Source organism: Eulemur rufifrons, chromosome 5 (assembly GCF_041146395.1).
Source record: "Eulemur rufifrons isolate Redbay chromosome 5, OSU_ERuf_1, whole genome shotgun sequence".
Classification (NCBI taxonomy): domain Eukaryota; kingdom Metazoa; phylum Chordata; class Mammalia; order Primates; family Lemuridae; genus Eulemur; species Eulemur rufifrons.
In genome coordinates this window covers 42,485,561-42,510,102 of record NC_090987.1, presented here as the reverse complement: position 1 = coordinate 42,510,102, position 24,542 = coordinate 42,485,561, and the positions used below count along the sequence as shown (strand labels likewise).

The window sequence follows — 24,542 nt, the reverse complement described above, 5'->3', positions numbered from 1 at the left end:
TGTGGAAACAGATCCCCAAAACTGGAGTCAACTTACAAATGGGTTTGTTTTTTTTTTCATTTGAAATACAATTTTACACAGAAATAATAGTGATACAGTTCAGTAACATATTAATAAATATTTAAGCACTTGTAGATACTTAAACTCATTTAACCTTCTCATAAAACACTAAGTATGTTGGAAAATATACTACGAATTTCAGCTCATGAGGCTAGAATTATATGCCTCTCAAGGATCAGGGACTCTGTGGATTTGTAGCAGAGCTATAGCTCCACACAGATCATAAGGCTGGCTCCTAACAAGGGATTATAATTTAAGTCCTCTTTGGGCACCAGTGATTTAACGCTCCTTCCTTTTACCTGGAAGAAAGGCACCACCTACAATATAGTGCAGTGTGTTACACTATCTCCTACCTCATTCTCATCCCCAAACCTGAATCAGTATCTCTAAAGCTGAGGATCTGGTCTAGGGCAGTGTTTCTGGACAGTACAGGAGATCCAACAGAACAATCTATAAATCTTTTGAAATCTGTAATACCCTAGGCCCCATCTAAGAATTAGATGTTTGGGCCTAAAGGGGAGAAGCCAAGCATGAGTATAATTAAAAATAAAAAGGATAATAGATAATTCCAATATACATTCTTGCTTAAGAATCACTTGTCTAATGTTAATAATTCCTCTAAATACTTTAAAGAAAGCTTAACTATCCCTAAAGAGGAATAAAGAAACCCACTGTAAGTTAGAGACTGCCTTCAAGAATTACATTTTATAAACAAACTAAAGTTCATTACTAACCTTAAGAACTTTGGCATTCACAGATTCCTTTTCCTTATAAAAAAATCGAACCATCTGAATGGTCAAGTAAGCAGGCAGCCGGCTGATCTTGGACTGAGGAGAGAAAATGGAAAGAAATCCTATCACATTCAAATATCACACAATTTTTTAATTCCTTGTGGTATAAACAAAGACTGGGTAAAATTAACTAACTGGAAATCTCTCATTGAAATGGAATTCAATTTCAAAAGGAACTACACAACTTACAGATTTGATGTACAAAGCATTTCTTTGCAATGTTGGAGACTGTTTGGTGATTTCTTCCTGAAGTCTCTAAAAAAGAACATTAACAGAAGACCAAACATTAGCTTGGTTTTTGTGTTTGTGGTTTTTTGGGTTTTTTTCTTTTTTCTTTTTTTTTTTTTTTTTTTGAGACAGAGTCTAACTATGTCACCCCCGCTAGAGTGCAGTCTCGTCATCATAGCTCACTGCAACCTAAAACTCCTGGGCTTAAGCGATCCTCCTACCTCAGCCTCCCAAGTGGCTGGGACTACAGGTGTGCACCACTGAGCCCGGCTAATTTTTCTATTTTCAGTAGAGACAGGGTCTCATTCTTGCTCAAGCTGGTCTCGAACTCCTGAGCTCAAGCAATCCTCCTGCCTCAGTCTCCCAGAGTGCTAAAATTATAGGCGTGAGCCACCATGCCCAGCCCAAACATTAGTTTTAAAGAACTTTTTCTATAATACAGAATCCTACCTCTAATTCTTTAAAAATTAACACTACTTAATAGAAGATGTACAGTACATCAATGGATTTGTACTACTGAGAAACAATGTGAATAATGATAACATGCACCCTTTGATACGGCAATTTCATTTATAACAATTTCTCCTAAGGAAATCATTAGAGATGTGCACAAAGATTTATTTCCAAGGAAGCTCCTAGCAGCATAGTACACAATAACAAAAAAAATTAAAACAACTCCCCCCAAAAATGAAGACAATTTATTTATAATCCCCAGCACTAGAGGATTTGTTAAATAGATGTTAGATTCATATGATGGAATGCTACGTGGTCATTAAAATCACATTCTCAAATCATAATTTTAAGGGAAAATGCCCAAGGTGTAAAGTCAAGTGGAAATAAAAAGAATACCAGACTGCAAAAAAAAAAAAAAAATTAAAAAAAAAAAAACATGCAAAGACTTTTAGATATTGTTCAATTCTGATAAGACATCAAATGATTTATACCAGTGTGAATTCCTCTGAGTGCAAATAATGTTTGAAGTTTCTTAGTTATGACCCAAATGATGCTCAGAAAATTTATACTATATTTCATATAACATAACAAGGCCTTCTGTCACTCTTCTATGAATTATCAGAACATTCATACTACAGGAAAATTAAAAGAATGTAGGAAATTCTGATTCTTTATGCTTTAGGTATAACAATGTTCCAACAGCCACCAATTATCATTAAATTTGAGAAAAGTCATCACACAGAAGACCCCTGTTAATCTAACAGATGTAGGAAATTAAATCTTAACCATCATGATTGCCTTTCCACTTCTTATAGCCTGTGAAACACTGGGAAAGATATTTATCCCTTCTGGGCATAACTTGCAAAAAGTGGTAATAGTATCTACATTATAGTGTTAGTATTAGAACTATACAAGTTAGTACATGTAGAAACCTGGGAAACTATTTGGCTATGTTTAATAAACTATGAAATAAAATTATGTTCAATAAATATTTTCTACTATTTCTAACTTTTTATTTAAAAAGTTAGCACTAATGTGCTCTGCTTTAAGAAAAAAGCAAATCAGAATTAAAACTTAATGCTTAAGCATATTACACTTGTGTAATAATTTTTTAAAGTTTGATTTTTAAAAATTACTAATCACATTACAGAAGGAATCACTGAGTAGCTTTTTAACATTTAACCAACTTTATTCAGCAGCAAATAGAGAAACGTGGAGCCAAATTACTCAAGAATAATCAGAAAAATTATGATAAAGCATCTTAAAAATTATAAAGAAAATAAATACATCTCAGGAATACACGTTTTTCAAGAAAGTATATCTGGTGCCATGCTATTCACTGGGTAAATTGTATCTATTATCACCAATCTACTATCATCTAGAACTTCCAAGTATATTTAGTTTTCCCATAATTTTACAGAATTATGAAGAAAATATCATCCTGGAGAATCTGCCAAAGCATTCAACTCCACACTCTCCAATTAACATTTATTATTTTGTTTTTTGATGTCATGAAACCTGCACATCATGATTAACGTGACTGAACTCTCGGTGGTTAGCTAGTATTTGTGTGCTTTCAAATTAACTTCTCTTGAAAGTCATTATACTCACATCACCTCACCAAAACTCTCTGCTCAGTGTCACAAAGCAAAGAATATCAGTCTCTCTCCTTCTTTCTATGTCTTTATATGCCAACTCGTCCCCTCATCAGCCTTACCCCAAACTGTAGATGGGAGCTCCCTGATAGCAAATCATCTTGTTTATCAATATAATCCTTGCCCCACTTCAATGGCTATCAACCCCAACCCCTTCTGCCCAAGCTAGTCCTCCGTAAACAAGACCTATTCAAAGGTCTCATTTTATTTCATTGACTTTGCTGCACTACCACTTTTCTTCTTTAAAATCCTGTCCTTATTGGTCATGGCTAGAAGAGACAGGAAAGAAGACTGACAAAAATGTTTTTAATTTCTGCCATCTTCAAATATCTAGATGTTACAATGGCTAACTTTTAAAATAAACAATCCCAATTACCAGTGCCTTTGAAATCAGTAGAATCACATGAACTGCAATCTAAAAACTATTAAAAGATAACAGTTCAAACTGAAAGATACTTTAAGAGATACACGTACTCCCCAAACCATACCAAGTTAATAAGGCAGCAAACAAAACTGTTGTATTTTATCATTCTGCTCATTAGCAGAAGTCTACATTTTATGTATGTGTATTCTTTAGTATGGCACTATAAAAAATACTAATTGAATAATGAGAGAAGCAAGTTCTAGCTCTGGCTCTGCCACAAACCAATTAAGTTAAATTCTAGGGCCTAAACTGCACAACAGCATGATGGCAGAATGACTCTATGACCTGATCTGCACAGCACAATCCCAGTTTATATCTCATAAGTATTAATATACCCTCATTCACTTTGCAAAGTGTCTTGGTTTAGACAATACATTATATGGTCACCATTAATGGTTACAAGCAGAGACTTGGCAATCCACAGGTTTACATGAACTGTCATTTAATCCACACGACTCTCTAATTACTATCATTTTCATGTAAGGAAACAGAAGCTTAGGCCGGGCGCGGTGGCTCACGCCTGTAATCCTAGCACTCTGGGAGGCCGAGGTGGGCGGATCGTTTGAGCTCAGGAGTTCGAGACCAGCCTGAGCAAGAGCGAGACCCCACCTCTACTAAAAAATAGAAAGAAATTATATAGACAGCTAAAAATATATATAGAAAAAATTAGCCGGGCATGGTGGCGCATGCCTGTAGTCCCAGCTACTCGGGAGGCTGAGACAGGAGGATTGCTTGAGCTCAGGAGTTTGAGGTTGCTGTGAGCTAGGCTGATGCCACGGCACTCACTCTAGCCTGGGCAACAGAGCGAGACTCTGTCTCAAAAAAAAAAAAAAGAAAAGAAAACAGAAGCTTAGATTAAGCAACTTTCCTTAAAGTTAATAGTCCAGGCCGGGCGTGGTGGCTCACGCCTGTAATCCTCGCACTCTGGGAGGCCAAGGCAGGCGGATCGTTTGAGCCCAGGAGTTCGAGACCAGCCTGAGCAAGAGCAAGACCCAGTCTCTACTAAAAATAGAAAGAAATTAGCTGGACAACTAAAAATACATAGAAAAAAATTAGCCAGGCATGGTGGCACATGCCTGTAGTCCTAGCTACTTGGGAGGCTGAGGCAGTAGGATCGCTTGAGCCCAGGAGTTTGAGGTTGCTGTGAGCTAGGTTGACGCCACCGCACTCTAGCCCGGGCAACAGAGTGAGACTCTGTCTCAAAATAAAAAAAAAAAAAAAAAGTTAACAGTCCAACTAAGTTATAGGGCCCATGAAAACAACTATCTCTATGGAAAAATTAAATCTCTTATTCCACAAACATTTCTTGAGTGCTCTAAAATAAAGCAAGGCACAGATCAAAGCATTAGGTGCTACTTTACAGTGTGACAAATATCCATACTGATTAATAAAAGATCTTGCAATATTTGTTAGGCTACGCAACCATGTAAATAATGTTTTTGTCTATGAAACAAAAAGCTAGTTCAAGTTTGATTTCCAACTATACAGTTAATTTTTGTTATTCATAGTAGTTATGTTCTACAAAGATACCATGAGCACTGATTTAATGAATATTGAACCATTGCTCCTAGAGGAAATACAGAGTTAGGTTCTTGCAAGCCTCTAGTCAAAACACTGTCATCAACCAATCAGTACATACCCTTGTTTTATGTGTGGTTCTGTTTAAAGTCACCTTATTTCCTCTACAGCTATAGTGTTAACACTGAACTCACAGTCAACAGCACTACACAACTCAGGCCCAAATGAAGGTTCTCTAATGTGTATTTTCTTGGTAACACACATCACAGCCTTCCTGCACTTAGGAGCAAAAGACAGTACATTTCAGTACTGCATTTAGGGGTCATTTTAAACAGCAAAATCACCAAAAAAAAAAAAAAGCACAAAAATGAAAAAACATGGCACTAAAATTGCTGCTAAAAGGATACTTATTTACAGCAGGAGAGCTGAAACAAGAAGGCAGAGTACTGCCGTGTTTGACCTCAACTGGGACCATGTTTGTCAGGCAACTCAAAATATGTGCTGCTCTGCATGTGTCTACAAATGACCATTAAAGCACAGTGAGTACTGACTTTGAGGTTAAAAATAAATTTTAGCAAGCAGGCACATTCACAAATACAGAATTCACAAATAATGATAATTATAATTGTCCTTACCAATTTAAGTCCTGTAAAAAGATACTTGACTTCCTGATTGATAAAACAGCTAAGTTGAAGCTGATTCTCTTTTCCTTTGGTGACTTCTTCTTCTTCAGATTCTGTACATTTCATTCTTTATAAAATAAGATAAGGAATATGCCAATAGATATTTGATCTGTTTAACTAATCTTGAATATAACATTATCCTAATAGTATTAACAGTATCATTCACTGGTATTTAAAACATTTTGGTTTCCCAATAGAGATTCATTTCAACATACTCTATATGAAGAATGCTCATTTGTCTACCAACAACTCTATAAAAAATATACTTATTTTTAACATACATTTAATAAGTGTATATTAAATACATATATTAATATACATTTAATATACAAATATATATTAAAGATAAACTGCAATAAACTCTAATCAAAAAGTTGGTATTTAGTTTGGTTTTAAAATGGTCTTAACAACCCAAAGGTAAACAGAAATCCTTTCTAATTTTTTCTATTCATGACCTAGAAAATAGTACTTCCCTAAATTCATGATTTATGAATTGGTTCAATTTCATGTATATAATTTAACTGATACACACTCCATTTCATACAACTAAAAATTAATGCTCTATGAGGTGAATTAATGAGGTAGACTATTAACGATGTTCTTAGGAAAAAAATATTGAATATCCTTCAATAAATATATAAAATAGTATTATTTAAAAATAGTAAGTATCCTATTCTAACCTTCAAGGTCACTCCAATGGGTATATTTTTCCAAATTCCTAATTCCATTATATTTTGGGGGGCATAAAAACCTCTAAAGAATTTTTCTTCTGCCCTACCCACCACACCAATCAGCCAATTATGCTATTTATGCTATTTACTTCTAGTAAGTTATGAATACAGTCTATACAAATCTTGGCTCATAAGGATACGTAGTTTCAAACTCAACACCAAAGAACTGATCAATTAAACTTTTCTTTTTAGAAGGCGTCACTGCTGATGCAGACGAAGAATCTGTCTGTAAAAATGAAAATGAAATAAAAATTCCAATTTTACTTTATATAGATATTAACGTATATTTCCTTCCATACAATTCAATTTAGTAACACGTGTTTAAGCTGTTTAAAATGTAGTCCCCTTCTATAAAATCCTACTATTTAAACAACAAGAGATTACAGATGCTCAATGAATTAAGATTAATAAATACACTAAATTCAAATGTCAAACATAAGCTTTCAAATTCTGACTGCAGATTAAGCATCTGAAGTATTCAAATACACATCTCCCTATTAAGATGAATTTATTTCAAGCCTTTGGGGGCGGGGGGAACAAAAATAGCTAAGGTGTAATGAAAGTCTATAATCACAAATATATTTCCATTACCTCTTTGACAGAATCATCCTCTATGGCTTCCAATTTCTGTTGCAACACTCGCATCATTTGTACCCAGCATTCATTCGCATCCTACAGTTTAAAAAATGACACTGAAAGTAATCCTGGCAGTGATAGTATCTTGTCTATAAAATCCTTCCAAAATAATTACTGTTTCCTTAGGGGAGAAAGTTGTCTTTTCTTCTTTAAAAATACTAAGCCAAATTAGGTATTATGTTATCTTCAAAAAAGATAAAGAATTCCAGAATAGTTTATTCATTCATCCAACAGATACTTTCTGAGCTCCTTCTCATGCTAAACACTGTTCTAGATATGAGGAATACATAGCAGTGAGAACATAAATTCAGCTAGAGATAAGGGTTATGAAGGAAAAAAAGCAGTACAGGAACAGAAAGTGATCAGCAGAAGGGAAAAGTGCTACCTCAATAAGGTAGTCAGGGAAAGCCCGAAGCCTTGGCACCATGAGACCTGACGGTAGTGAAGGAACCAGCCTTACACTTAACTGACAGCCAAAGGAACAAGAGCAAAGGCCCTGCAGGAAGAGCTTGAAGGGTTTAAGGAAGAGCAAGGAAGCTAGCCTGGCTGGAGAGAGGCAAGCAAGGGGAAGAGTGGCAGCGATGAGCTCAGAGAGGGAGCCAGGGGCTAGAGGATTTGGGACTGGGGTAGAAAATCACTGGGGGGTGAACAAGGGACCAACATAATCCTATCTACAGTTTAAAGAGGACACTGGGGCTGTGTAGAGAAGCACCGCAGAGGGGTAAAGGCAGAAGCAAGATGATCAGTTAACAAACTACTGCACTACTCTAGGCAGGAGATAATAGTGGAGTGAACTGGAGCAGACTGATGTTTTTATTTCTAAATATGTTCCAGTAAGTGTCGGAAGCCTCAGTTTTACATTTATAGAACAAAAAAGTCTTGCCCGGATTACCTGTTGAAGATACTGTCCTTGTTCACCCTTCTCCGCAAACTGTGGGAAAGCCATGTGCAAAAATTGCAGTAGAATAATAGGTGGAATACTAGAAGAAGTTTTATCCATGGAATCAAACAAATCTCGAAGGGCTTAAAAACAAAGCAAACATTGCCTTAGTAAAATAATGACATACTTAATATATGCTACTGTAAATTAAGTCTTAATACAAACAAAAACCTGCTTAACTATTTTTAAATATATCTATCCTTTTGCAATTGTTGGACTCCTTAATGAGAAAAAGAAAAATACTCATTTTTAAATCTTAAAGAACTTTAAAAGACTTTATAATGCAATCACTACCTACAAACAACTTCTGAGCCTTAACGCTCTCAATGTCCTTGCCAGGCTTTCTCTTCCCAAAGTAGAGTGTATTAATTCAAAGCAGAGAACACACAACCTCTGTCTAGGGATCAAACAGGCATTATGTTACTGTTCTGCCACTCTGCCATTATCAGGCCATCAGGTCACCACTCCCAACTTAGTTCCGTGTAAAGTTGGTTGCCATCTACTGAACTGGATATCAAAATCCGGCTCCTTAAACACAGTTCCTGACTCTACAGAACAGCTAAGAACCCAAACTACCCTACTGTCCCCTCTCACCAGCATGCATCTTAACGGTCATGGATTCAGCTGTGCTCTCGAAGTTCAGAACACTTTTCCTCTGCTGACTTCCTAGCTATCATGCCCTGTCTTTACTTCATGTAATATTAATACAAAACTCTAACTTATCTCAAATTGTTTTGTTTTGTTAATACCCAAGATGTGAAGTGTCATCTGTCCTTATTATATAGACTGAACCCAGAAAATCCTACAGAAGCTCAGCACAAAGCAGGGGCTCAAGAAAATGTTCCTGAACAAAACTTAAACATAAGTTTTAAAAAGTATTTTTGGAGGAAAGGCTGAAATTTGGGCATGTAGCACTACCAAGCTAATTATTTTTTAAATAAAAGCCTAAATTTTAATAATACTTTAAGGTACTTAGTACTAAAAAAAAAAAAAACTCCAGATGATTTAAGATTTAATATCAACAAAGTATCTCAAAGGTATTTCATTAGTTTTAAAGAAAAAGGTCAAGAAACAAAATCTAGATTAAAAGGGACTAATGAGATGTGACAATAACTACATGCAATATGTGACCCTACACTGACTGCTGAAGCAAGAAAAAGAACTTTTTAATAACCAATATTGGGGCTGGGCAGGTGTATGATCATGCCTATAATCCCAGCACTTTGGGAGGCCAAGGTGGAAGGATTGGTTGAGTACAGGAGCTCAAGACCAGCCTGAGCAAGAGCGAGACCCCCATCTCTACTAAAAATAGAAAAATTAGCCACATGTGGTGGCATGTGCCTGTAGACCCAACTACTTGGGAGGCTGAGGCAGGAGGCTCACTTGAGCCCAGGAGTTTGAGGTTGCAGTGAGCTATGATGACATCACTGCACTCTACCCTGGAAGACAAAGACACTGACTCAATTTTCAAAGAAAGCAATATTGGGACAGTTGGCAAAATTCAAATAAAGTCTGTATTTTAGAGTACTAAACAGTGTTAAACTCCCAGATTTTGAAAATTAATATTAATAATTGTGGTTACAAATACCCTTAGTCTTAGGAAGTACATACTTAAGTATTAAGGAATAAAAGGCATGATGTCTGAAAACTTATTCTAAAATACTTCAGAAAATAACATGCATTATAGAGAAATGGGAAACCAAATGTGACCAAGAGTTAGTAACTGGTAAATTCTTGCAACTTTTCTATAAACTTAAATTTACAGAAGCAAAAATGCAAAGAACAGTATTTTTTCTCCCATCAATACTCTAAGCCTCCTATATGATGCTGGAAAAGCTACTGAAATTCTGAGTTACTCTCAGGTACACAATCAAATGAACTAGATATAAATGATCACATTTTCTCATTAAAAGCTTCATTTCAACAAATAAATCTACTTTCAGAAAAAAAAAGGGTAGAGTAAAATCTAACTCCAAATGATGCAAAAGAAATCTACTGTTTATAGTATTAAAAATTAATGGTTGACCACAATGAGATACCACATCACACCCCTAGGATAGCTATAGTCAAAAAGACCAAAAATACTAAGTGTTGACAAGGATATGGAGAAATCAGAACCCTCAAACCCTGCTGGGGGTATCTAAAATGTTATAGCTCCTTTGTAGTCTGGCAGGTCCTCAAAAGGTTAAATATAAAGTTAACATATGACGCAGCAATTCCACTCCTGGATATATACCCAAAGGAAATGAAATCATGTGTCCACACAAAGATTTGTACACAAATGTCAGCAGTGTTTATAGTAGTCAAAAAGTGGAAAAAGTACCCGAATGTTTATAGCAGCACAATTCACAATAGCAAAGATGTGGAAACAACCCAAATGCCCATCAATACATGATTGGATTAGTAAACTGTGGTATATGTATACCATGGAATATTACTCAGCTATAAGGAATGATGAAGATACGACATCTCTATGGTTCTCCTGGAGAGAGTTGGAACCCATTATATTAAGTGAAGTATCCCAAGAATGGAAAAACAAGCATCACATGTACTCACCAGAAAATTGGTTTCCCTGATCATCACCTAAATACAAATCTGGGAACGACACCAATTGGACATCAGACTGAGGTGGGGGGTGGGGGAGGGGATGGGGGTATGCCTACACAATGAGTGCATTGCGCACCGTTTGGGGAGTGGTAACACTTGAAGGTGCTGACTCGGGAAAGGGGGGGGTGGGGAAAAAATATGAAACTGTTGTTTTTAACTTGCACTGTTCACTTAATAATTTATCATGAATATTTCCTATATTATTTCATATCATTGTACAAGAAATAATGTATACATTATGAGGACATACTGTATCTAACAAGATATACTGTTAGACTCTTTGATTCTGTAAAATTAAATTGAAAAAAAAAAAAAAGAATTACTTTAAAAAAAAAAAAAAGTGGAAAAACTGCAAATGTCCATCAATGATGAATGCATAATGAAATGTGGCAGGTCCATACAATAGAATCTTATCAATATTTAGCAATAAAAAAGAATGAAGTACTGATACATGCTACAATGTGAATGAACCTTGAAAACATTATGCTAAGTGAAAGAAGCCAGTCACAAAAGACCACATATTCTTTAATTCCATTTATAGCAAAGGTCCAGAATAGGCCAACCTAGAGAGAAGACAGATGAGTGGTTGGGTAGGCCTGAGAGTGGTGAGAGAGAAAGGGTGACCGCTAAATGTTATGGAGGTGCTTTTTGGAATGATGAAAATGTTCTAAAATTGACTGTGGTGACATCTGCACAACTCTATGAATAAACTAAAAAACAATGAATTCAAATGAGTAACTTATACGTTAAATAGGTGAATTGGATGGTATGTGAATTATATGTCGATAAAGCTGTTGAGGGGGGGAAAGCACGGCTGTAAAGACCCTGTCAACCCAGCCCAATGAATTAAGAGTATTCATTTGTAAAAAAGTCCAAAATTGGGGGCTGGGATGGGAGGGGGAGGCGGATATGATCTCATGCAACGAAGAAACAAGTTATTTCTAGCCTTTAAGAATTTGTTTCTTCTCACACATGTCACTTCTGTATACTAAACCCCACTACGACTCTCTTGTAAAATGATCACATCAACTATGATCACATCAACCTTCTCTGGCTATCCCCAAAGTCATTCCCAAAGATATATTATACAATAGAACCTGAAGCCAAAATTATAATTTAATCCCCAAAATCCAAAAATTATTTTTCAAAAAAGACAGACATCACTAGTTTATAATCTGGGTAAGTTCCAAGTTGTTTAATGTAAGTACAAAGTATGGTCCAATCTTAATGAGGTGATGTTTTACGAAACACATTTTGTAAACAGAAAAAGTACTAAACAGGCTATGAGTGAAAAATAAAATTTTTACCCCTATCGAAAAGTGGTATATTTAACATACTAACCTGCAGTAATATACTGTGCTGAAGACATTTCCCCTGAAGCTCTCAAGGCACCTGCATACCTAGGAACAATAAAGCACACTTAAATAAAAGAATTCAATTCCTTCTGAAACTCAAATAGCAAGAAACCAGTTGAAAGGACTTATTATGACCCCCTCAACTGCAAGTTTCTTAGAGTTGTTCCCAACTTTCTATTTTCTTCTCTTCTGCTCTTGCTTTGTATGGATAAAAACGGAGTGCTAAAAAGGGAATTTAGATGAAATCTACTTCATGTTCGTTCCCCTTGTCTAACTCATATAAAACATTTTTTGAAAATAGTGTGAAACAAAAATGTCTATTAATTACAAAGAAAATAAAACACAATCTCAGAAATAACTTGGAAGAAATAAGCATTAGATCAAAAACATTAAATAAAAAGTCATTCACCTACATTCAACACTAGCTTGCTGTGCACATTTAAATAAGTAACTTAAGTTTCAAGTCAGTTTGCTCATCTATAAACTGGAGAGTTTCTATCAAATGATTTCTAAATTTGCTTTCTGCCTTGTGATTCTCAATTTACAACAGTACAGCAAACTGCCATCCAAAGGAAATGTTCAAACCATCATCTTTACTAATACAAAAAAGACTCATATTACCCAACATTGGCAAATATTTGGAGCAACAAGAATGACTATATAGTCAATAACATGGATGAATCTCAAAAACTTGATACTGAGTGAAACAAGCCAGACCGAAAGAAAAGTACATCCTATAAGCTTCCATTTATTTTATGTTCCAGAATGTGCAAACAGTAAGAAATCAGTAGTTGCCAAAAGTGGGTGGAAAGGATGAGGATTAACTGAGAAAAGGCATAAGAAAACTCTGGGATGACAGAAATGTTCTATATGTTGATAGAAAAATGCATTACATATAGCTGCTAATCGAAATTTAAAAAAAGAAAAATGGATTACAATTTGCATTTGTCAAAACTGATCAAACCAAACAAATATATATTTGTCACTGGATGTAAAATATATCTCAATTTTAAAAAGCAAAAACTCTATAACAATGTTAACTATTAGGTTATTAAGTATGAAATGTCAAATTTCCTTAAGTACTAAGCTTGACAAATTGATATCTGACATTTCACTTTGACACTTCTTGTTTTACGTTTATTGTGAAGGCACATCCTCAGTCTTTCAAACGCACGTTTTGGCTTATGATTATCTCTCAAAATTTTTTTTTAGAGCAATTTTTGGGAAACCATGGATAAGTCAAAAATTCGTTATTTTCAAACGTGAGTTCTATCGTGGAACCAATGCAACGCAGACAGCTCAAATTATAATGAAGTGTTTGGGAAAGATAGGGCTAATGAACACACAGTACATCGATGGTATGAGAAGTTCCGGTCTGGTGATTTTCATCTTAAAAATGAGCCACGTGGGCAACCTGAGACCAAGGTGGATAACGATGAGTTTACACCTATAGTGGTAGCGAATCCATCTCAACCTACGCATGAATTAGCAGCAAGGTTTGATGTTACTATTCTAATACTGGACCATGTGAAACAAACTGGCAAGGTAAAGAAGCTGGATAGATAGGTTCCACACGAATTAAAATAAGCATCAGAGAAATTATCTCAAAGCTTGCCTTTCTCTGCTGTCACGACATAAGGGCAAACCATTTCTACACCATATTGTTATGTGTGATGAAAAATGGATTCTTTTTGACAATCGCAAGTGTTCAGCACAATGGTTGGATAAAGATGAAGTGCCAAAACACAGTCCAAAACTCAACATTCATCCAAAAAAGCTAGTGGTGTCTGTTTGGTGGTCCAGCGCTGGTACTATCCACTACAAGCTTCATGAAACCTGGTCAATCAATTACAGTGGATGTCTATTACAATCGATTAAACAAAATGATGAGGATGCTTGCAATTAAGCAGCTGGGATTGGTCAATAGAGACAGGCCAATTCTTTTGCAAGACAACACTCCACCACATGTCTCACAAACAACACTGCTCAAACTACAGAAGGTGGATTTGGAAACTCTGTTATCCACTGTATTCACCGGACCTTGCGCCAACTGACTACCACTTCTTCCAGGCTTTGGACCCCTTCTTGCAAGGAAAAATATTCAATTCTCAACAAGCTGTGGAAAATGCCTTTCGTGATTTCATAGCCACTCGCTCTCCAGGCTTCTTCACTGCTGGCATAAACAAGCTACCATTAAGATGGCAAAACTGTGTCAATAGTTTAGATGCACAGCTTGATTAATGGTACTGCTTCTTGTTTGAGATATAATAAACTATACTTTGGATTCAAAATCAGACATTTGGGCCGGGCGTGGTGGCTCACGCCTGTAATCCTAGCACTCTGGGAGGCCGAGGTGGGCGGATCGTTTGAGCTCAGGAGTTCGAGACCAGCCTGAGCAAGAGCGAGACCCCATCTCTACTAAAAATAGAAAGAAATTATATGGACAGCTAAAAATATATATAGAAAAAATTAGCCGGGCATGGTGGTGCATGCCTGTAGTCCCAGCTACTCGGGAGGCTGAGACAGGAGGATCGCTTGAGCTCAGGAGTTTGAGGTTGCTGTGAGCTAGGCTGACGCCACGGCACTCACTCTAGCCTGGGCAACAGAGTGAGACTCTGTCTCAAAAAAAAAAAAAAAAAAAAAAAAAAAAATCAGACATTTCATATTTAATGACCTAGAAAGAAAGACGTCACAGAAAATATTATGTTAAATTATATTCAGTTAAAGGGTTTTTCCTTTTTCATTTGTTTACATCCTTGGAAACTGCTGTGACTAAAAAGTTTTTTTAATTTTTCAATATATAGTAATTCACAATAATGCCTGAATTACATGTTGATTTTAAAAAACTGAAAATCATTAAGTTCCCCTGTCAGACATTTTAGCAACTTTTTAAAAGGCACTTTTGAAATTAAAATGAAGTACTAATAAAGCAGATCTATCCCAGAACATCGCTGAAGTATACAATGACCTACATAATTACCGCTGTTACTGAATTTTACTCTTTGCTATAGGGAACATGAGTATGTAACTATTTCTACATTTATGGCAAAGCTATACTAATTATCAGTCTTTTATTTTTTTAGTAACTGAGAATAGGAAAGTCATAGGTAATTTTTTTCCCCAAAAAAGCTTTCAATGTTTTATCAATAAAATATACAATTCCTAATTAAAGTAAAGCCATCCAGTAAGTTAAATAACATTAACATTGAAGTTTAAAAAAAAAAAACTTAGAAAATAAGAGGAGAAACTGACAGAAATACTAAGAGGTTTTATAGTCAAGTACTAGGAGAGAAACTTTCCTTGTCTTGGTCAAGCCAACAAATAAAAATTAAGTAATGACACAGAAAATCTGGATATAATTAAGTTAATTAAATGTCTACTAAACTTTGACATCCACAGAAAGAGGACATTTTGACTTTTCTACAACTATTAATCATACATCAGATCAAAAAGACAAACTTAAATTTCCAAAAACCACAAGTTGTATAGGCCACAATCCTTATCCATAGTGCAGTAAAATAAAATTATATACCTTAAAATAAAATTATATACCTTCATGTATGAAAAACTAAAATAAAGAGAAAATCCTAAAAACTACTAACAGAAAAGTATAAGAATCAAGACTGATATCAGACCTTCCATTAGTAAGCAAGGGAGCACCAAAAATGGTGGAGAAATAACTACCAACCATTGAGGAAAAATAACTTTGACCTAGATTTGCACCAAGCAATATTATCATCTAAGGATAAGAGGAAAGAGTAAAATAAAGCAATGTTTTGGGATATGTAAAAGACACAGTAAGATTCTACCAGGAAATTTTTGTAAGCTGGAATAAAAATGAAAGTTATTAAAGAATCAAATAATGATAGTAATAATCTTAGCTACCTTGAATCCAGAGGATAATCTGAATGTCAGTACTCTGCTTAAAATCTTCTAATGTTTCCCTTTGCCCTCAAAACAAAGTTCGCACTCCATAAAAATGACTCCATGATCTCTGGCTGGCCCCTGCTAATCTCTCACCTACCACATTTCTACACCCATCCCTCTCCATGCAGTGTGCACTCCAGTCTTACTGAGTATATTGTAATCTCTTGCTTCCAGACTCTTCCTTAAATACTCTCTTCCCCCAGTCCGCTTTCACACTTCCCCTACCTCTCATCCAGGCTGGGTTAATACCTACCCAGTATACATACCAATTCCCTAAGTCTTCCCCAAACTCTCCTTAGACACCCCTTTCTTAGGCACTCCTTAAATGTCCCGCAGCATCTTACCTTTCCCATCAAAGCAGTTGTGAGACAGTATCTATTTACTGGACAGTCTTTCTCTACTAGACTGTAAGTGCCTTGAAGACAGATACTGTGTCTTGTTCACTGATAATATATTAGCTGCAATCTATGTAACTTCTCATAAATACCTGACAACTATTCACTTTAGAGAAATTTAGAAACCTTCAGAGATACTCTTTCAGGCTTTTGCATAATCCTTCTCTCTTCTCTCTACTGGTCTGTTCTACCAAAACATTTCACAAGACACTAAGGGTGGGGAAGTCAACCGTCATAATGTTGTCTAGGATCCAAATTGTAGTTAAAAATTCTATCATATATTAAGAACTGGCAGTTTATGTACCAAGACAGTTATAAATTTAGTCAGAATTAAGTTACATATTTACACTCATTGAGAAGGGACACTCATTTATATATTATTTCACAGGTTCTCAAAACACGTGTAACAAATTGTTTACTCTTTTTCTTTTGTATAATGATATAAGAACAAAGTTTCCTTTTTAAAACCACTACTCACCAGCATAACGACAGACATATACACAAATGGAATAGTATTAAGAGTTCAGAAATGAACCTATATATTATGGTCAACTGACTTCCAAAAAATGTACTAAGACAATTCAATGGGGAAAAAAAAAACAGTCCCCAAGAAACAGTGCTGGAAGAACTGAATATCCACACACAAAAGAATAGGGCCTATGACACCTACTTCCCACCACCGCACATAAAAATTAATCACAAACCTCAATGTAAAAGCTAGAACTATTTAACTCTTAAAAACCAAGATAGGAGTAAGTCTTTGTGACCTAGAATTATATAATGGTTTCTTACATATGACACCAAAAGTACAAGTGACAAATGAGAAAATTAAACTACATCAAAATTTAAAACTTCTGTGATGGAAACACCTCATCAATAAAGTAAAACAGGCTGGGCACCATGGCTCACACCTGTAATCCCAGCACTTTGGGAGGCCAAGCTGGGAGGATCACTTGAGACCAGGAGTTCAAGATCAGCCTGGCTAACACAGCAAGCCCATCTCTACACAAAAAATTTAAAAATTAGCCAGGTGTGATGGCATGTGTCTGTAGTTCCAGCTACTCAGGAGGCTGAGGCAGGAGGCTTGCTTGAGCCCAAGAATGAGGTTACAGTGATCTATGATCAGGCCATGGCACTCCAGCCTAAGAACAGAGTCAGACCTTGCCTCTATTTAAAAAAAAAAAAAAAAAAAATTAAAAAAAAAAAAAAAGAAAGTAAAATGACAGCTCACAAAATGGAAGTAAAGACTTGCCAATTATCCATCCAATAAGGAACCTGTATCCAGAAAAAATAAAAAACACTAACAACTAAATAACAAAAGATAAATAACCCAACAAAAACACAAGCAAAGTATTTAAACGGGCATTTCTCCAAAGAAGATATACAAATGGCCAATATGCACATGAAAAGATATTCAACATCATTAGACATTAGGAAAATGGAAATGAGAAGCACAAGGAGATACCACTTCATACCCCTAGCTGGCAACAAACAAAGAAAGGCAACAAGACAATATTACGTATTGGCACTGAGATGGAGAAATTGGAACCCTCTTACATTGTTGGTGAGAATGTAAAATGATATAGCTACTTTGGAAAAGTTTGGCAATTCCTCAAAATGTTAACACAGAGTTATCATATGACGAAGTAATCCACTCCTAGGTATATAACCCAGAAATGAAAACAATTTGTCCACACAAAAACATGCATGTTCATAGCAGCATTATTCATAATAGCCAAAAAGTAGAAACAATCCAAATTTCAATAAAGTGAATGAACAAACAAAATGTGGTATATCCATACAATGAAATATTATTCAGCCACAAGAAAGGAATGAAGCATTGATACATGCTACAATATGAATGAATTTCGAAAATACTGTGGTAAGTGAAAGAAACCAGCAAAAAGACCACATACTATGTATGATTCCCTTTATATGAAATGCCTAGAATGGGCAAACCTATAAGACAGAAAATAGATAAATATTTGACTAGGGCTGACAGTAGGTGAAAGGGCACAGGAGTGATTACCAATGAATATGAGGGGTTTTTTGCATGAGGAGGTAGAAAATATTCTAAAATTTGATTGTGGTGACGGTTGCAGTACACTGTGAATATTACAAAAACCATTCAATACTTTAAAAGAGTGAATTGTATAATAAATGAATTATATGTCAATAAAGACAGTTAAAAAATTCAAAACAACACTAACTCATTCAAACGTGAACCTCTCTTGCCCAAACAAGACTTATTTCTCTTCAATCTTACCTTTTAAGGGCATCTTTGAGTTCAGGCACAGAACGAATACATTGAACTGTAGCATTCATGTAACAAGTGTTACCAAGGTTTGTCAATCCACATGGTAATTCCATCTGGCCAAAAAAAAAGGATTAAATCATTTTTTAAAAATGACATGGCATACACAAATTACTAGAGTTCACACTTTGGATCAAGTACCAATTTATATTCCACTTTCATCCTAAAGTAACAATGTTTTATTTCCCCCAGTAAAAATTTTTGCTTGCATCATGCTGGCACTCTTACTGTGTTTTAGTTCCCTTTTTAAAAACAGACCAGGTGCAGTGGTTCACATCTGTAATCCTAATATTTTCGGAGGCCAAGGCAGGATTACTTGAGACCAGGAGTTCAGGACCAGCCTAGGCAAACATAGCAAGATCCCATCTCCATAAAAAATTAAAACATTAGCCAGGCACGGTGGCACTTGTCTATACAGTCTCAGCAACTTGGAAGGCTGGGGCAGGAGGATCGCTCCAGCCCAGGATTTTGAAGTTGCAGTGACCTATGATCGTGCCACTGCACTCCAGTCTGGGTGACACAAACTCTATCTCATAAAAAAAAAATAAACAAATAGAATAATAAGAGAACAAACCTATCAGTCCTGCCCCTTTTGTAGGCTTCAGAGAAGGGTTAACAAAATATACACAGAAACACTTCAAAATAACAACAACAAAAAAACAAGAAAATGAGTGGCACTATGTAAATGCTAGATTTTATTTTACTATTTATTTTGGGGGAGGGGGGGAGACAAATCTCGCTATATTGCCCGGGGTAGAGTGCCATGTCAGCCTAGCTCACAGCAACCTTAAACTCCTGGGCTCAAATGATCCTCCTGCTTCAGCCTCCCGAGTAGCTGGGACTACAGCTGTGCACCATGATGCCCCAATAATTTTTCTATTTTTAGTAGAGATGGGGGTCTCACTATTGTTCAGGCTGGTCTCAAACTCCTAACCTCAAGCAATCCTCCGGCTGCAGCCTCTCAGAGTGCCAGGATTACAGGCGTGAGCCACGGGGCCCAGCCAATGCTAGGTTTTAAAAAAATAAATAAATAACATTTGAAACATATATGCTGGCCAGTTTCTAAACTAACTTTGCATTTAAATCAGGATAAAATATATGTATTTTCCACATGGAACATTTCTAAGAATTTAAATATCCTGCATTTAAACTACTCTTTGATCATGTTTTCTCATAAAGTAATAGTAAACACTTAAATAGTGCTATCTGCCAGACACACATTTGTTAGAGATATTAACTGACTTTATATGTATGCGTTACAACCCTCATCTGTAAAATAAGGTTAATCATAGAGTTATCAGGCCAAAGAGCCCATGCTCTGAATCATAATTTTATGATGATTTTATGCTTAATTCACTTCAAGTTTGAAAAGCAGTAATAATCAAAATGTACAATACCAAAAAAACTGTAATTTTATGAATTATCTGACTACTAGAGGATTTCCTTAAGCTAATTTCAAAGTAATAAAATTCTCATTTACTGCTAAAAACATGTTAATACTGTAACTGGCTCTGTGAAAAAATTTCAATGACCCCTATGGTTTTTTTTTCGTCTTCTCCCTTAACTAACTACTTGATCTTTTGAGTTATTTCCCAGAAATGGTAGATTTTCTTCAAGACAAAAGAGCTGAGATTCCAAAGGCCCCTGGGCAGACTTTCTGAGGCCAAGACTCATCATTCCTCAGTAACCTACCCTAGGAACTAGACCCTTTTTAATTTCCCCACAACCTGCCCCATGCACTTAGACCCTTATTAATTTCAACACAATCTGCCAAAAGGCCCTCGTTAATTTCCCCTCTTTAAAATGCTTGGATTCTCCATTAGCCAGAGAGAACTAGATTTGAGGCAGCTACTTCACCTGTTCTCCCCACAAGATGTCTTTCATATTTAAAAATCCCTTCCTTCCTTGGCAATCTTCATTGTCTCAATAATTGGACCTTTGCACAGCTAGACACTAGACCTAAACCAAAACTCCCTTGTGGTTTCGATAATAATATTAACAATTAAATCCTTGAAAACATTTAGGTGCTACTTTCTAAAAGACATCTTAATAATTGCCCTCTGAAAAATAGTGATCAAACACAAAATTTGGTATGTCTTACAGCAGATGCTAACTGTTCTTCTGTCATGTCTTCTACGAAGACAGTTTTAGCTGAGGGTTCTTCAGGAAGAGCATCTGCTGACCCCATCATTAGTACAGTCATTCCCTGTTTTTTAAAAAAAATAATTTCATGAAAATCCTTAAAAATAGATATTGTTTATGTCCAATGAAAGAAGCCAGACACAAAAGAACACATTACATGATTCTGTTTGCCAAAAAAGGTAAATCTATAGAAAGTATAGCAGTGGTGACCTAGAGCTGGAGGTAGGAAGGAATAACTTTAAATGGGTGTGAGGTTCTTTCCCAGTAATGGAAATGTTCTAAAATTAGATTGCAGTGAAGGTTGCACAACTCTGTAAATATACTACTAAAAATTAGTGAATTATTAAAAAAATTAAAAAGTACTAGGTGGCTGCCTGGGGCCAGGGGTCACCTGCCAATCTGCAAAGAAGCACAGGAAACTTGTGTGATGAAACTTCTAAATCTTGATTTAGAAGACTTACGAGACTATATAAATTTACACACATTCATCAAACTGTACACTAAAAACAGGTGAATTTTACTCTATATTATTGCTCTAATTATTACTCTAAATTATACCTGGGTCAGGCGTGGCGACTCACACCTGTAATCCTAGCACTCTGAGAGGCTGAGGCTGGAGGATTGCTTGAGGTTAGGAGTTAAAGACCAGCATGAGCAAGAGTGAGACCCCATCTCTACTAAAAATAGAAAAATTAGCGGGGCATGGTGGTGCTTGTCTGTAGTCCCAACTACTCGGGAGGCTGAGGCAGGAGAATCATTTGAGCCCAGTAGTTGGAGGTTGCAGTGAGCTATGTGACGACACCACAACACTCTACTCTGGGCGACAGAGAGAGACTTTGTCTCAAAAAATTAAAAAAGTAAAAAATAAATTTTACCTGAATGAAGCTGAGGAAAAAAATAAATATTGTCATTTAAAAAAACTGAAAATGTTTACAATATTGGAGGGGAAGGAATTCCTCAAATGATCATTAACATTTAGTGGCATCATTACTTCCCATTAACAAATGTGAACTAAAACTCCTAAACCCTCTGCTAATTGAATGGACCCCTCTCAGCCAAGGGGATCTCAGAAACACCTTAAAATTGAGTTCTCAGCCATGACAGGATGGGAGATATAAAGCACAATTACTTGCATATGATTTCCCTTCATAAATATTCATAACTCCTCCTACAGCCTATTGAATATGTATATTTGACCACTTTGCTCAGTATAAAATCCTGTTCCCTTTTGTCTCTTCTTTGAGGCATATGGTATCTGGTTTCTGGCCATGGTTCTGCTACCCTTTATGAGAAAGAAAGCTCACCTTTTCCCAAAGTATAAAAACCTCATTAATTATTTTTTTAACACAAACCACTAATAAGATTCTTTCTGTGAACGCCTACTGTGTAACAACCATTGTTCATATTTGAATACAAATATTTTCAGAGCACTGAAATCTGTTATTGGAAAACATCAAAACACATAAATTAATTCAAAGTATCCGATTTTACAATTCTATACATTAACCTACGTAAACCCTTATATTCAAAACATGTAAAACACTCCATACAATAGAATAACAAGAAAGACACTCATTCTAAATTTCATAATCCTAAAATATGAACATCTTATTCTCTTACTCAGTATGTTAATTGAAAGACATGAACACACAAGACAAAGAAAAAGGTAGGGCCAGAAGGGGAGGTAAAAAATAAATAAATAAATAAATAAATAAAACAGGAAAGGAAATATGGCATCCAGAAGAGATAAAAAATGTCCAGATGATGATTACAATTAAGAAATTAGTAAGGTCAACATACTCATACTTTTAAGAATACCTGTGTTGAAATCTAATAACCTTCATCTATCAGCTTTTATTTTTACATAGATATTTTATAAGATAATGGCAAAGCAGTATTAAGCCATCACTAAAGAATCTTTTTCCAAAGACAACTGTTCAGGAACCAAATATTTAAAGTATTAGCAATAATCAGTTGGAAAACACAAAAGAAAAAAAGAAATATCAACAAATACCTAACCTAAGAGTAAATAACAAGAAATACGTAAGACTTTAATAAGAAAACTATAAAGCTTTATTTAGGGATGTTAACACACACAAAAAAACTGCTAAATTTGAAGGACACGACAGGTTTGTAAGCTGAAAAACTTACTGTAAAGACATTATTAGCTATTGTATAAATTTAACAAAATTCCTTTATGAAACCTTACAATGAATGAAATGATTCATTCATGCAGCAAATTTATAGCCATGACTATAGCTGAGAAAATTTCTGAAAAAGATGAATGAAGAGACTAAAACAACACCATTAGAAGTAATTAAGGAAATAGATTATACAATGAATACTGAGGAAAACTATAAGTATATTAAAAAAAAAATACTACCAATTCCCCACCTCATTCCACACCATAACCAAAATGAATTAAAAGATTTAAATGTAAAAAAATGAAACAAATTATAAAAACATGTAAATAAATCAAAAGAATTTTGCAGTGATGTAAGATTTTCTAAAGTTGACATAAAATGTAAAATTGACTGATGTCACTAGCTACATAAATCTTAAAAACTTCCATAAAACATTAGCGCAATTAAAATTGAAAATGACGAACTAGAGAAAAAATTACACCATTGTATGCTAAGCACTCAAAAAACAAATCAGTAAGAAAAGGCAAACACACAATACAAAAATTAGCAAAGGAGATAAACAGAAAACAAAAAAGGCTTAAAATTAATGAACTGGGTGTCTACCTTAAGAAGCTAGAAAAAGTAAAATTTAAAACCAAAGTGGAAAAAGAAGAAATAAAGCAAAGAGGAAAAAAAATAAAGTAGTAAATGAATAAGCAAAAGGTAGTTTGGGGGGTGGCGAGGAAGGGGGAATCAATGAAACCAATAAACCTCTGGTTTACGAAGCAATTCCTCAAAAGATACAAATTACCAAAACTGATTCAAAAGAAAATGTGACATCTGAATGATTCTACACTTCAATTAAAGACACTAAGTTCTTAATTTAAAGTCCTCCCACAAATAAAACTCCAAGACCCAATGGCTTCACTAGAGAACTCTAGGCAACATTAAAAAAAATAAAAATACAAACTCTTTCAGAAAAGAGAGGCTGCTTCCTAACTCATTTTAAAAGGCCAACATTACACTGATAGCAAACTAGACTAAAAGAATACAAGAAAACTACAAATAAATGTCTCTTATGAAAAGAGACAGGCCGGGCGCAGTGGCTCACGCCTGTAATCCTAGCACTCTGGGAGGCCGAGGTGGGCGGATCCTTTGAGTTCAGGAGTTCGAGACCAGCCTGAGCAAGAGTGAGACCCCATCTCTACTAAAAATAGAAAGAAATTATACGGACAGCTAAAAATATATATAGAAAAAATTAGCCGGGCATGGTGGTGCATGCCTGTAGTCCCAACTACTCAGGAGGCTGAGACAGGAGGATCCCTTGAGCCCAGGAGTTTGAGGTTGCTGTGAGCTAGGCTGACGCCACGGCACTCACTCTAGCCTGGGCAACAAAGTGAGACTCTGTCTCAAAAAAAAAAAAAAAAAAAGAAAAGAAATGAAAAGAGACAAAAATCCTTAACACATTAGCAAATAGAATCTAGCAATATATAAAAAGGATAAAACATAATGACCAAGTGGGGTTTGTCCCAAAAACATAAGGTTCATTTAATATTCAAA

At 35.5% G+C, this 24,542-nt stretch overlaps 1 protein-coding gene across 2 annotated transcripts in view; it reads right to left on the bottom strand.

Annotated features, from left to right (window-relative positions):
* USP14 (ubiquitin specific peptidase 14) overlaps nucleotides 1–24,542 on the bottom strand; it is a 50,883-nt gene that overhangs the window by 13,831 nt on the left and 12,510 nt on the right. The window contains exons 4-12 of one of the 2 annotated variants that reach the window (XM_069468530.1): nucleotides 20,819–20,923; nucleotides 18,670–18,773; nucleotides 12,068–12,126; nucleotides 8,072–8,202; nucleotides 7,135–7,215; nucleotides 6,684–6,769; nucleotides 5,765–5,879; nucleotides 1,041–1,106; nucleotides 795–887 (exon numbers count right to left, since the gene is read on the bottom strand). In XM_069468530.1, coding sequence (XP_069324631.1) covers nucleotides 795–887; nucleotides 1,041–1,106; nucleotides 5,765–5,879; nucleotides 6,684–6,769; nucleotides 7,135–7,215; nucleotides 8,072–8,202; nucleotides 12,068–12,126; nucleotides 18,670–18,773; nucleotides 20,819–20,923 — 840 coding nt within the window. The remainder of the gene's footprint in view (nucleotides 1–794; nucleotides 888–1,040; nucleotides 1,107–5,764; nucleotides 5,880–6,683; nucleotides 6,770–7,134; nucleotides 7,216–8,071; nucleotides 8,203–12,067; nucleotides 12,127–18,669; nucleotides 18,774–20,818; nucleotides 20,924–24,542) is intronic. The other variant, XM_069468532.1, reaches the window with a different exon arrangement.